Here is a 14,903-nt window from a genome sequence, read left to right as displayed (position 1 = left end):
TGGTTTCCACACACGGTGTGGAGAACTATGGTACACACACACACACACACACACACACACACACACACACACACCACACCACACCACACATACAGAGCCGGACATACTTTGACAAGGGGTTAGGGGATATTGCAAGGGTTCAGGTACAGAGTAGGAACAGTGCTTAGGGCATGGCTTAGAGTGAAGGTAGGGAATATGACTTAGTACAAGGAATTAGGGGTTTTGGCAAGGGCTGGGGTTACGGCAGGGGCAGGGATCAGGAGTCCTGAGGGAGCTTGGGATAAATCATGGGTTCCGGATTAAAACAGTAGATATGAATTAGATTTTAGGGCAAGGGTTATGGGCAAGGAAGGTGTTAGGACGCAGGTGAGGGTTATGGGTTAGGGCAGGAAACAGGGATTAGAAATTAGGTCAAGGTGCAGGGGTCAGGGTTTAGGGCAGGGGTTAAGGGGTAGGGCAATGGCAGAGGTTAAAGGTTAGGGCAGGGGGTAGACTATTGAGCCAAAGGGCAGGGGTTTGGGAGTTTAGCATTAGTCGAAAGTTTAGAGGTTACAACCAGGTTCGGGTTTGAGGAGAGAGGGATGAAGGTTTGAACACGGGCCAGGCGGCTGTTTGGATGACGGTGAAAGTTTCATCAAAAGGTAAATACTTACACTGAACTTTAAAGCGTTTGGGTTCAGAATCCTGATCTCCAATCACATTCCCAGCTCTGCAGTAATAGGCACAGGACTCATCCTCGGCTGAGACCCGGATCTGAAGCTCATGCGTGGATCCTTCGAGTCTCATCTCCATCCCAGAACACACCTTCTTCCACTGGTAGGTGTCTGCAGGTGGATTCCCGACACTCTCACATCGTAACGTAACCTGTGATCCTTCGACCACAGGGTCACTGGACAGGATTTTCACATCTTCGGGTTTATCTGTGGCGTGTTTGAGAGTAAAAATCCCTGCAGTTATTCCAAATGTTAAGGGGAACTGCAAATCTTGGGTAAATATTCAAAAAACCAGCAATCGCCAATGAGAATAAGAAATAGATGGACATAACTTTCTGTAACAAAATGTCACAAGGTTAGTGTGAAAGAGGGAGTACAAAGAAAACAAAACTTTGGTCACATCAGGCGAGTGTCCAGGAATCCCTTTGCAAAGGGAGGGGTACAGGAGAGACCTAACGTGGGAGTCAAAGAGGAGGAAAGGATTGGGGAGGGAGAGCTGTGGAGTTGGTCAGCAAGGGAGCTATGTAGAGAGAGTCAGAGAGGGTCAGAGAGGGTGAAGGAGGGAACGTGGAGCTGAGGAACAGGCCGCTGTAAGTTTGGTTGCCAATGGCAGAATGATGGGAGAGGGCGTAGGGGTCAGAAAGGGTTACAGTGATGGGGAGGCATGTGGGGGTCTGTTGTTGGGTTGAATTGTGAATATCTCTGGTGAATTGTCAGTTATGAAGTACTGGAGTCAGAATTAATTTTGGGAAGAGTTTAAATCAGACACCTCTCTCAAACAGCATCCTCTTCTCTCAATTCCTTCGTCTCCGCCACATCTGCTCTCAGGATGAGGTTTTTTTATTCCAGAACGACGGACATGTCCTCCTTTTTCAAAGAAAGAGGCTTCCCTTCTTCCACCATCGATGCTACCGTCAACCACATCTCTTCCATTTCACACATGTCTGTTCTCATCTCATCCCCGCCACTCCACCAGGGATAGGGTTTCTCTTGTCCTCATCTACCACCCCACCAGCCTCTGTGTCTAGCACATAATTCTCTGAACCTCCGTCATCTCCAACAGGATCCCATGACCAATCACATCTTTCCCTCTCCCCTATTTTATGCTTTCTGCAGGGATCGCTCCCTCATGTCCATTCATCCCTCCCCACTGATCTCCCTCCTGGCACTTATCCTTGCAAGCAGAACAAATGCTATACCTGCTCCTACACCTCCTCCCTCGTTCAGGGCCCCAAACAGACACTTCACCTGTGAGTCTTCTCGGGTCATATACTGTGTCCTGTGCTCCCGGTGTGGACTCCTGTATATTGGTGAGACCCAACATAGATTGGGAGACCCCTTCGCCAAGCACCTATACCCCATCTGCCAGAAGATGTACGATCTCTCAGTGGCCACCAATTTTAATTCCACTTCTTATTCACATTCTGATATGTCAATCCATGGTCACCTCTACTGTTGCGATGAAGCCACACTCAGGTTGAAGGAACAACACCTTACATTCCATCTGGGCAGCCTCCAACCTGATGGCATGATCATTAATTTCTTGAAGTTCCAGCAATGCCCCCCCCCCTTCATTATTTCCCATCCCTTTTTCCCTCTCTCACCGTCTCTCCTTGCCTGCCCATCTCCTCCTCCTAGTGTTCTTCCCCACTTTTCTTTCTTTCCTGGCCTTCTGCCCTCTCCTATTAGATTCCTCCTTCTCCAGCCCTGTATCTTTATCACCAATCGACTTCCCAGTTCTTTACTTCATCCCTCCCCACTTCAGGTTTCACCTATCACCTTGTGGTTCTCATTCCCCTACCCACACCTTTTAACTGTACCCCTCATCTCTTTATTTCGAGTCCTACTGAAAGGTTTCGGCCCGAAACATTGACTGTACTCCTTTCCATAGATGCTGCCTGGCCTGTTGAGTTCCTCCAGCAATTTGCTCGTGTTGCCCTGGGTTTCCAGCATCTGCAGAATTTCTCTTGTGTGTGTTTGTGTCAAGTTGTCATGGAATCAGATTGTGTGTGTGAGGTAACAGGATAGAATAGTGTCACTACTCACACTCCACATTGAGGTGTTTCGGTGGAGACTCCTGATCACCAATGGAATTCTTCACTGTGCAGTAAAAGTCACAGGAGGCATCCCCCATTTTAACATAAAATACGTATTTTCTATCATTTCCCCTCGGATTTGATGACCGAGAGCCACACACCTTCCTCCAGCTGTAGTACTGCGGTGCTGGGTTGGCATCAGATTCACACCACAGTGTGATGGACTGACCAACAGGAGCACCAGCGGGAGATGTGATACTCACATTGGTGGGAGCGTCTACTGAAATAAACTCCCTTCAGTTAAATTAGATACCCGAATCCCACTACAAAACGCTGAGACAAGGAAGCATTTGGGCCGAATATCAACTCAGCGTGGGTAAAAGTAACGGGCGATAGAAACCTGTGTAACACACTCCGGGGTCAGACACAGAGTGAAGCTCCCTCCATACTGTCCCATCACACACGCTCGGGTTGAGAAACAGTGTGAAGCTCCCTCCACACTGTCCCATCACACACTCCCTGGGTCAGACACAGAGTGAAGCTCCGTCCACATTGTCCCATCACACACTCCCTGGGTCAGACACAGAGTGAAGCTCCGTCCACACTGTCCCATCACACACGCTCGGGTTGAGAAACAGTGTGAAGCTCCCTCCACACAGTCCCATCACACACTCCCAGGGTCAGACACAGAGTGAAGCTCCGTCCACACTGTCCCATCACACACCCCCGGGGTCAGACACAGAGTGAATCTCCCTCCACACTGTCCTATCACACACTCCCGGGATCAGACACAGTGTGGAGTTTTTCTGATGGAGCTGGGAGAAACCATAAGAAAACCGTTGGATAAAGTTACCCTGAGGCATCAGATAAGGTCCCGCAGGACTCCCGAACTTCTCAGTGAGTAACTGTTCCACGGTAGGAGCTTCTTCTGGAGTTTATCTGCCTGTTTGGACTGCATTTGTTGGCGGCTGCTAACTGCGCAGTCTCTCGCCGCAGCGGCTGGCATATTGCCAGAGCTGCTGCCACAACAAAGCGACGGAGAAAGAAATTGTTCGTTTTCGAACTAACATCCGAACGAATCTGCCGCAACCCCCATCTCGTCATGCATCTGGGTCGGCGTGAATGAAGAAGTGTTTCCTGGGCATCTTGACCTTTTCAGGACGGGGGGATTTTTGGGGACCGACGGAGTTTTTCCCGGAGTTGGAATTCGCTAACGTTTTGTCAAAAGGACCACCGGGTCAACTTCGAAGATTACGTTCCATCTTCCTCTCGCAGTCTAAACAGCAAAGGACGGCGACAGTTTGTCATGGGACCCCACAACCTCGAGGCGACTGGATCTGCGGACGCAGCAGGATTTGGGTGAGCTGCGAGAAGTTCCAAACTTTCCAGCAAGGGACACCAGTCGCTTTTTTGTGACTTTATCAGCGGACATAGCCGCTTACACTGTTTCAGGGTATATGACGTGTTGTATTTGGACTGTATTCTCAGCATACCAGATCGATCACCAGGGAGTAGTGGACCCTCCCCCCCGCCGCCCCCCGCCGAGGAACAATGCAAAGGCTGTTGTTTCTAAAACCACGCAGTGCCCTGTTTCGGTTGTTGTCGATTAAACGTGGGGTGCAATGCGTCTGCCTTCCGGACTGACTCTAGAAGAGTGCCGGAGGCCGGAGGCCGGAGGCCATGGAGAACTTGGCTGCTGCTGGCAGCGTGCTGGCTTCTGAGAAGGACTGAGGTAAGGTGGTGTTATAGATGAGCACCGATGAGTTGGTGCTTCAAGCTCTCTGCAGAGGCCTGAGAATGGAGGGAACTTTCCTACAGTTGGAGCTAACGATCGCTCACACATTGCAGATCGTCCTCAGGCTCAATCCCTTCATCTCCAGTGCGGTCCTCCTTCCCCATGCTGCCCTCTTGGGTCGAGGAATATCCGAAATGAGCGCCGTTAGGCACAAGTTCAAGTGACATTATCTCTTTCCGGCGACAGGTGTTCATGCAGTTGGCGCAGGAGGAGGATATTGAGGGTCGATTTACCATGCGATTCGAAAGGGAAATCTACCAGGTGTACTGGCGTTCGGAGCACCCACGCTGCCCCACTTGCGGGGAAGTGGGGCACTTTCAGAGAGACTGCCCCAGTTCCTGGCCCAAAGCCTCTACCTTGAGCTGCAATGCATCAAAATGATCCTGCCAGTCCCTGCACTTGCTGCTGCCCCTGTGGGATTGGGTGGGGGAACGAGTCTACGTGCAGGGAGGATGCAGCAGGGGATGGGGAGGAGACTGCTCAGGGCAGGAGGGCGAAGAAAAAAATCCAAACCCAATAGGGAGAAGGCCATTGAGAACGCAGAGCTCACGTCTGCTCCTGTGTCCTGTACCATGGAACCAGCTTGCTCTGAAGTTCAGCTGGAGGCTCAGGGAAGTGCGTAGGTGGACGGGGTGATGGAAGCAGAGAGTGTCGCTGTATTGGGGACCCCTGTTCCGGGTGCGCCTCCATCTCAAAGAGGAGAAGGAGCTCTTCTACCAAGAGGGTACAGAGTGTAGACTTGGGGGTGTCACGGGAGGGGGAATGAATCCAGGTGGGTCCCTGGATGTGGCCCCGAGACCTATGGCGGTGGAGTGTGTGTGGGAAGGTAGGGTGGAAGCTGGTGTTGCCCCTGATCTGGCGACTGAGACAGCCCTGGATCCCTCCATTCAGGACTGAGTAGTTAGTACTCCCGTAGAGGCAAGAACACTGGATAATGAGCCCAGAGGCCAGGAGCACTCTTGCTCTTTTGGGGAGAGTAGGGCGGAGAGTGAGTCCACTCTCACCAGGAAGGATGCTGCTCAAGAGGCCTAGTGTTGTCCCGATATGAAGCTCACCGTAGATAGTCTGAATGGTTAGTGGTAGCAGGGTTTCTCTCAGCAGGTTTAACAATCTCTCAATCCTCAGAGATGGGAGATATGTGGCGAGTTTCCTACAGGAAACCCATATCATTTCAGGAGACGAGTCCACTTGGCTCCTGGACTGGCAGGGAGGGGACTACATGAGCTCCGTCAGCCTCAGCTCGAGTGAGATGGTGATCCTGATGGCCCAACCTTCCAACCGGAAATCACAATAATCCAGGGTATCGTTCCCGGCCCTCTGCTCCACCTGGCCGTGCGCCTGGTTGGTTTCCCTACCGCTGCACTTCATCAACGTGTATACCCCTGGGTGAGGGGTGCAGCAGACGTGCCTAATCTGTCTGGTGTCCTCGCTGCTCTCTGCTCAGCTCCGTCGACGCTGGAGACGGCATTATCCTCGGCGGAGATTTCTCCTCTACCCTCAAGGTGGAGGACCGCTCTGGCCTCCAATGCAACCCAGCGTCGGCAAAAGGCGCAACTAGGCTCCCGCGGGATCCTCACCCTGACTCTAGCATTTTCTGAAGAAGGACTAGAGGGGGAGGATATTGCATCGCCGCTTCTACATCTCTCGGGCGTATATCTCCCGCGAGTCAACATCCTCCATGCACCTGGTGTCGTGCTCGGACCATCACCTCGCGTGGATGGAGTTTGCTCCTCTTCACTCTCGGGTGGGTTCCGGCCACTGGCACTTCACCGACCAGCCTCTGGAAGACAGCCGATCCTGGGATTCGTCTCAAGTGTTCTGGGTCAGTTGGAGGGAGAGACGGGAGGATTACTGCTCCCTCATGCTATGGTAGGATGTACCCAGGCAGACGGTGTGGTAATTTTAGGGAGTGTATGCGTGCCCAGGCAACCATCGTGAGGGAACACGTGCTGTCGACGGCAACCACGGAGGCGTCCCGGGACCGTTCGGGGATTAGCACCATCATTGATAGAGATGGGAATATTTCAGTTTCGTTTGTCTAGTAATTGTGTTAGTCACTGTTCTGTATATATACAGAATTTGGGGTACTGTATTATTGTACTTGTAATAAAGAATTTCTGTTTTAAAAAGCGGTGAAGTTCATTCCACACTGTCTCTTGACACGTCCGCCAGACAGATTAACCGCTTGGTCGGGAGTATCCGTTAATATATTTCATCAGAGGCGAAGATTTGCGGTTCACATGATATTTCTGGTTCTGACGGCACCACCCCCCCTCCCACAGCATAGCGCTCCCTCCTCACTACCTGACCCACAGTACTGCACGCTGTACTCACCGCCCATCACATAGAACTTCGCTCCCTCCCACAGCGCTGCGCTCCCTCCTCAATGCCTGACCCACAGTACTGCACTCTGTCCTCACCGCCCGTCACATAGAACTTCGCTCCGTCCTCACCACCCAACCCACTGAACTTCTCTCCCTCCCACAGTACTGCGCTCCCTCCTCACTGCCCGTTCTACAGTACTGCGCTCCCTCCCACAGCACTGCGCTCCCTCCCACAGCACTGCGCTCCCTCCTCACTGCCTGACCCACAGTACTGCACGCTGTCCTCACTGCCCGTCCCACAGCGCTCCGCTCTCTCCTCACTGCTGCTGTCGGACTCTGTTGAATTTTCAGCGCGGGTGACAGTTGATTCTCGGTGTGTGATGGGTTGGTAGGGAATCCGATTGTGTCTGTGTGGTAACAGGATGCTGCAGTGTCGGTACTCACACTGAACATCGATGCGCTTTCCTGGAGACTCCTGTTCACCGATGGAATTCCTCGCGGAGCAGTGATAGTCACAGGAGGCGTCCTCCATTTGAAGATTCAGTCCGTATTTTCCATTATTTCTCCACAGATTTCTTGACTGGGAGCCACACACCTTCCTCCAGCTGAAATAGTTCGCTGCTGGGTTGGCTTCAGATTCACACGACAGTGTGATGTACTGACCAACAGGAGCAGCATCGGGAGATGTGATGTGCACATTGGTGGGAGCGTCTACAGAAAGAAACCTCCTACAGTTAAAATCAAACTCCTGTAACCACGGCAAAACGCTGAAACAGGGAAACATTCCGGCTGAATGTCAACTGCGTACCGACGGTGGATGGGCTGCCTGTCAGATTGGTGGCTCTGTCCAGGTTGGCGACGAGGTTTGAGTGCCACTCGTTCACCCAGCTCACCCCGAGGGCTGCTCCTATTCACGTAAAGAACCTCCGGTTTTGTGTTTGAACCACGTCCCACTGAATTGAATCTCAGCTTTGAAAGCTCTGTCCCTTCCTCACATTCTCATTTTATCACCAACCATTTCCCTCGTGGTCTCTTGTCAGTAACTTTCCAAGACACTCCTTCACCAGAACGAATGCCTCAAGTATTTACTTTAAACCTGGACGGTGCCAAGCCTGGCTGCAGAACGAGGAGGGTTGGGTATCGGCTAGTGACCCCATACCATAAAAAATGCCAGAGCTACGCACACTGTAACAGAACCCTGAGAGGGAAAGGATACACCAAGAAGATGGTCTCCATGGGAAACTAGAAATAGTAGCCCAGTTCAGAGGCTCTGATGAGCTATTGTCAGCGGCCTATGCACCAGTAGGGGTGATGGGAAGACCAGCACGTCTACTGGGACTCCTCTAGTGGGTGATGCTCCAGAGACACTGGTTCAGACCAGAGAGAGAGGTGTGTGTGTGTGTGTGTGTGTGTGTGTGTGTGTGTGTGTGTGCGTGTGCATGTGCGTGTGTGTGCTTGTGTGTGTGTTTGTGTGTGAAACCCCTAGTGGATCATTATGTGTATATGTGACTGTACATTCTCCCTGTGACCCCTTCGGTTTCCCCTGGGTGTTCCAGTTTCCTTCCACATCCCTCGGTGTGAAGGAGTGGTGGGTTCATGGACAACTATGATGCTCCCTGCTAGTGTGTTAGAATCAGCGGGGGTGGGGGGTGTTCATTGACAGGAACGTGGGGAGAATGGGATACCGGGGGTGCAGGAGGTCTTGGGGAATAGGCCTGATGTGATCTTTCTTCTGGGAGCTAGAATGAAGTGATTGGCCAAGATGGTGGTGATTCGTATTGCAATGGGGCGGGTGAATGGGACAGTGTGTCTGTGCAGTAACTGGTCAGAAACGTCACTACTCACACTGTACATTGATGCGTTTGGGTGGAGATTCCCTTTCACCGATGGAATTCCTCACAGTGCAGTAATAATCACAGGAGATGTCCACCCGTGTAATCCACAGTCTACAATTCTGAGAATAACATTGCAGATTAACTGATGAAGAGCCACACACCTTCCTCCAGCTGTAGTTGTACGGTGCTGGGTTGGCATCAGATTCACACCACAGTGTGATGGACTGACCAACAGGAGCAGCAGTGGGAGATGTGATTCTCACGTTGGTGGGAGCATCTGGAGAAAGAAACTCCCTTCAGTTAAATCAGACCCATTATCCCACAACAACAGGTCAAGACAGGGAAACATTTGAGCTGAATATCAACTGGGTAAAAGTAATGGGCAATAGAAACATGTGTAACACACTCCCAGAGTGAGACACAGAGTGAAGCTCCCTTCACACCGTCCCATCACACACTCCCAGGTTTTAGACACAGAGTGAAGCTTCCTTGTCATCATCCCATCATACACTCTGGGGACCAGACAAAGTGTAGGTTCCTCTGCACGACCCCAACACACTTCTGCGGTAATACACAAGGTGAAGCTCCCATGGGTAGCATGAGTCTCCATCCTCATCAATTCTTCCACAATGTGGTGCTCCCTTCTCTCATCCTTCCCACAGTGGTCCCTCCTCACTGCCCTTCCCCCAGTGCTCCCCCTTCACCACTCCCTCCCCCAGCGCTCCCTCTTCATCACTCCCTCCCGCAGCGCTCCCTCCTCATTTCTCCTCCCCCAGTGCTTCCTCTTCACTGCCCTTCCCACAATGCTCCCTCCTCATTACTCCCTCCCCGATCACTCCCCCCTCACCGCTCCCTCCCACAGCACTCTCTCCTCACTGCCCTTCCCACAGTGTTCCCTCCTCACAGCTCCCTCCCACAGCGTTCCCTCTGCACTGCCCCTCCCAGAGTGCTCCCTCCTCATCGCCCCTCCCACAGCACTCCCCCCTCACCACTCCCTCCTCACCACCCCCTCCCACATCACTCCCTCCTCACCACTCCCTCCCACAGCGTTCCCTCCTCACCGCCCCTCCAGGAGCGTTCCCTCTTCATCAATTGTCCCACAATTTGGCTCTCCCTTTTCACATTCTTTCCACAGCACTCCCTTCCGACTGCTCCTCGCAGAGCATTCCTTCCTCACCCCCTCCCACAGTGTTTTCTACTCACCCCGTCCCACAGCCATTCCCTCCTCACTCCCGCCTATGCGGCTCTCTCCTGATCGTCCTCCCACAGTGCAGTACGTCCTCTCTACAACTCTCTCCTGTGGATACGGGATTTCCCATCTTCCTAAATCCCCAGGCAACAGAACAGCGGAATATCGGGGGATAACTGGGTGTCCATCAGGGATGGTGTGGGTTACTCACACTGTACGTGGATGGTAATGGTCTCTGAGCTTGTTGTTCCAATCTCATTATGAGCCTGACATTGATATCTCTTGCCGTCCTCTTCTCGGTTAATCCTGTCAAACTGCAGTTCCTGATTTTGGCTCTTCTCAATCTGGCCATTTTGTAACCAGGAGTAATGGGAGACCGGTGGGTCACTCTTGGTGCTGACACAGGTCAGAGTCAGCTGATCATTCTCTCTCATAACTGGTCTGGTCTGTCTGGTCTGTATGCCATTGACGTGGTACTCAATGCGAACGCCCAGAGGTCGAGCTGGAATAGGATTCAACACCTCAGTTAGGAACTGGTCAGTGTTTGCATTTTCTGGATTGTTTTACATTAAGTTTGACCACCCAGCAGATACACCCATTAGATCCCTCGACCCACAGTGGGGTGTGTGCTCTATGCTAATCAACCACTTCTCTGTCACCTCCCCCATCGCATAGAACATAGAACAGTACAGGCCTTTCAGCCCACATTGTTATCTCAATATTTTGACCTACACTAAGACCAGACGAGCCCTTCCCTCCCACATGGCCATGATAGTATAATGGTTAATGTAACCTTTTTGCAGAGCCAGCTGTCAAATTGGGGATCAGTATGTTTCCTTGTCTGCAAGGAGTTTGTACTTTCTCCCCGTGATGGTGCGGGTTTCCTCGAGATGCCCCAGTTTCCTCCCACAGTCTACAACCAACCAGTCAGGGTTAGGAAGTTCCGGACATGCTATGTTGGTGCTGGAAAACTTGTGACAATTGCAGGCTACCCCACTGTACCTCAGAAGGTGCTGGTCATTGATGCAAAATAATGCATTGCACTGCATGTGCTGAGGTACTTCCGGCAAAGTCAATCTCTCTAACACTTATCGATTTTTTCATTCATTCACAGGCCTGTCTCATTGTCTCTCAAATCTCCCTAACATATCTGCAGCATCCCCGCCACTCTCTGTGAAAAATCCTACCTTTGGCATACACCTGTACTTTCCTCCAATCACCTGAAAATTCTAACCCTTCATGTCAACATTTCCACCCTGGGAAAAAGTCTCTGGCTATCCACTCTATTTCTCATCATCTTCTACCAAGTCACCTCTCATATCTCCATTCTCCTCTCCTCTGTTTGTTCAGCTCCCACTTTCACCCCTCCCTGTCAGAACAAAATCCATCTGAAAATGGCTTTCCGGCATGAGAGGAGGTTCACTTATATTCCCCATCGGATTTTACATCATTTCCCTCTGGTTCCCCGCTCCACATGAGTCTACTCAAAGGAACCCTTGTTCCACAGTTCACCATAGAAACATCTCTGATTGTTCGATGATCCAGTGAATATTTGCATCTACAACAATAGATCAAGTCCTCTTTATAAAATGGAGATGGGAACTGTGCACGGTGTTCTCGGTGTGGGCCTGACCCAGGGGATATGGAGTCAGGCAGTATGTACGACTTAAATTCCACTTTTGTTATGCACCTCGTCCAAACAAATCAATGTTATTTCTGTCTGACACTTACTCTTGCCCGTCACTGTGAATTCCGCTGACCTGCTGTTCCCCACTTCATTGGAAGCCTGACAGACATACGTCCCGTAATCGGTGTGAGATATTGGTGAAAACTGGAGGCTGCCACTCCTCTGTCCCCAGAGTTCAGTTCCATCTCTGTACCAGGTGTACTCATTGACTGCCGGGCGAGCTGGGGCAGAGTTACAATTGAGGACAACTCTATCCCCTTCCTTAATATTCTGAGTGTCTGTTCGCCAGTTTACTGACAGTGAGATGGTGACATTTCGAGGAGGATCTGAAAACACAGGGAATGAGTTAAACAGAAACAGAGAGGGGTTTACAAAGACTGGTGGTGGGGAGCGGAGTGGTTTTTGGTGTAGTGGCCGGGTGGGAGTGCGTCAGATGGTGTCATGGCCTGAGGGGGTGTCACAGTGACAGGGAGGGGATCACAGAGATGGGAAAGAGTGTAGGGGATGGAGTGGAGGGCTCACAGAGATGGGGAGGGGTTTAGTGGCTGGAGGGAGTCACAGAGACAGGGAGGGGATCACAGAGATGGGAAGGAGTGTAGGTGACAGAGTGGAGGCTTCACAGAGACAGGGAGGTGTGTAGGGGCTGGAAGGAGTCACAGAGATGCAGAGGGGTTTAAGAGCCGGAGGTAGTTACAGAGACCGGGTGTAGGAGCTGGAGGGTTTCACAGGGACAGGGAAGGGTGTAGGGGTGGGAGGGGGAACAGAAAGGACAGAAATGTAGGGGAAGATAGTGATGGAGAGAGTAGATGTTGAAGGACAGTAGGATGATGGGGATGAGAAGTCGAGGTGTTTCTGGTCTGCGGTTACACTCTCTAACTTACTCTTCACATCCAGTGAGATCTCTGTTTCTCGTGACAGTGTTTGGGGTCCAAAGTTGGCCACACACTTCACTGACTGGTGGGAATTCTCGAGCATTGGTGTGTACACCACAGTGTGGGAATAAATCCAGTGGTAATCCTGGAAAACTTGGGATACTTTCCCAGTCAGCTGAGGAATGTTGAAACCAGGGAGGTGCCACTCAACCACAGGATTGTCCTCAGGGCAGTAAGTGTGAACAGAGCAGGTCAGAGATACGGCTTCTCCCTCCACCACACGCTCAGGTACCTTGATCACCGGTTTCTCCAGACTCCCTGTGGAACAAACCGTGCAAACAATGTGTGGCCCTGCAAGGGTTAAAGCAGCTGACACATCCCCACCCACCTCCCTCTCCCTCCTCCCAGTCTCAGAGTAGCTGCGTTCAGATCCCACACCCCAGGAGGGCATTCCCCATGGTCACAGGCAGGGAGGGGCAGTGACAAGGGAGCGCTGCAGGAGGGGCAGTGAGGAGGGAGCACCGCAGGAGGGGATGTGAGGAGGGAGCGCTGCTGGGGGGGCAGTGAGGAGGGAGCGCCGTGGGAGGGGCAGTGAGGAGAGGGCACCGTGGGAGGGGCATTGAGGAGAGGGCACCGTGGAGGGGACGGTGAGGAGGGAGTGCCCCGGGTTGGGTGCTGAGGACGGGTGGAGGTCATACAAAAATGAAGCAATGGAGGCCAGAACTAATGTGTTCCCATGAGGATGAAAAGTATCAGGAACTCCAAGGAGCCCGGAATATTGAAGAACATTGAAGCCTGGATCAGAAAAAATGAGCACACATTAGAAATTTAGAATTTGCAGGGCTACTTTAAAATATGAGAGCAAAGAGGAGACTTTGAATATCACTGGCAGAGAAGATGAATGAAAGACCCAAAGCATCTTATAAGTAGATTTAAAGGCAAGAGAGTAACAAGAGAGAGAGGAAAATCCAACAAAGTTCAAAATGGCAACCTGCACATGGACATAGGTAAGGTTTGAATACTTGTTGTTTTCTACTGCTGTCACCCATCCACTTCAAGGTCTGACCTATTGTGTGCTCGGAGATGTCCGTCTGCACACCACTGTTGTAACACGTGGTTATTTGAGCTACTGTCACCATCCTGTCAGCTTGAACCAGACTGGCCATCCTCCTCTGACCATTTCGGGTCTCGGCCCAAAACGTCGACTGTACCTCTTCCTAGAGATGCTGCCTGGCCTGCTGCGTTCACCAGCAACTTTGATGTGTGTTGCTTGAATTTCCATCATCTGCAGAATTCCTCGTGTTTACTCCTCTGACCTCTCTCGTTAACAAAGCATTTTCACCCTCAGAACTGTCGCTCACAGAATGTATTCTTTTTGTTTTCACATGATATATAGGAACGTTTACAATCTATGTAAACTCTACAGACTTTCGTGCATGAAACTTCCAGCCATTTCTGAAATAATCAAACCACCCCGTCTGGCCCCAACAATCATTCCACGAGGAAAGTCACTTCAATCACGTTTCTTCCCCATTTTGATGTTTGGTTGAACAACAACTGAACCTCATGACTGTGTCTGTGTGCTTTTATGCATTGAGTTGCTGCCACATAATTGGCTGATTAGATATTTACATTAATGAGCTGGTGCACCCAATGGAGTGGCCTCTGCGTGTGTAAGACCTGACAGAGACTGCAGGAGAGGTGATGGATGTAGTCAGCGCACTATCTCGATACACTGATGTGATGAAATGTCTGGCATCCAAAGCAAAGATTTTCACTGTACTTCGGCATACATGTGACAATAATAGACAAGGAAATCACAGTTCTCCCAAAGTACTGATTGGATATCGGCAAAGGAAGTCCAATTGGTAAATTTTCAAAAGACATGAAAATTGTGATATTATTGACATAAAGACACTAAAGTTTGAAAGTGATCACAGAAGATAGAACAGTACAACACAATACAGCCTGTTCGGCAAACGATATTGTGCCGACCTTTTAACCTATTCCAAGATCAATGTACCCCTTTCCTCTACATAGCTCTCCATTTTCCTTTCATCCCTGTGCCTATCTGAGAGTCTCTCAAATGTCCCGAATGCATCTGTCTCTACCACAACCCCTGGTCATGTGGTACACGCACCCACAAATCCCTGTGCTAAAACCTACCTCTGACATTCCCCCTATACTTTTCTAAGTCATTGCATTATCCATTTGCAAACTGGAGAAAAGCCTCTGCTCTCCTCTCTATCTGTGTCTTTTATCATCTTATCCATCTCTGTCGAGTTGCCTCTCATCCTCCTTCACTCCAAAGGGAAAAGGCCCAGCTCACTCAGTCTATCCTGATAAGACATGCTCTCTGGTCCAGGCAGCATCCTGGTAAATCTCCTCTGCACCCTCTCTAGAACTTCCATTTCCTTTCGATATGAGAGAAGCAGAACTGGGCACAATATTC

At 50.9% G+C, this 14,903-nt stretch overlaps 1 protein-coding gene across 5 annotated transcripts in view; it reads right to left on the bottom strand.

Annotated features, from left to right (window-relative positions):
- Positions 1-14,903, bottom strand: part of LOC134350887 (B-cell receptor CD22-like) — a 73,793-nt gene that overhangs the window by 26,960 nt on the left and 31,930 nt on the right. For 4 of the 5 annotated variants that reach the window (XM_063056682.1, XM_063056685.1, XM_063056684.1 and 1 more), the window contains 6 exons: positions 12,461-12,769; positions 11,624-11,905; positions 10,104-10,394; positions 8,714-8,980; positions 7,313-7,579; positions 654-920 (listed from right to left, as the gene is read on the bottom strand). In XM_063056682.1, the coding sequence (XP_062912752.1) occupies positions 654-920; positions 7,313-7,579; positions 8,714-8,980; positions 10,104-10,394; positions 11,624-11,905; positions 12,461-12,769 (1,683 nt within the window). The remainder of the gene's footprint in view (positions 1-653; positions 921-7,312; positions 7,580-8,713; positions 8,981-10,103; positions 10,395-11,623; positions 11,906-12,460; positions 12,770-14,903) is intronic. The other variant, XM_063056686.1, reaches the window with a different exon arrangement.

Source organism: Mobula hypostoma, chromosome 8, assembly GCF_963921235.1.
Source record: "Mobula hypostoma chromosome 8, sMobHyp1.1, whole genome shotgun sequence".
Lineage (NCBI taxonomy): Eukaryota > Metazoa > Chordata > Chondrichthyes > Myliobatiformes > Myliobatidae > Mobula > Mobula hypostoma.
The sequence above is the reverse complement of the archived record's forward strand: the minus strand, read 5'-3'. Positions and strand labels throughout refer to the sequence as shown.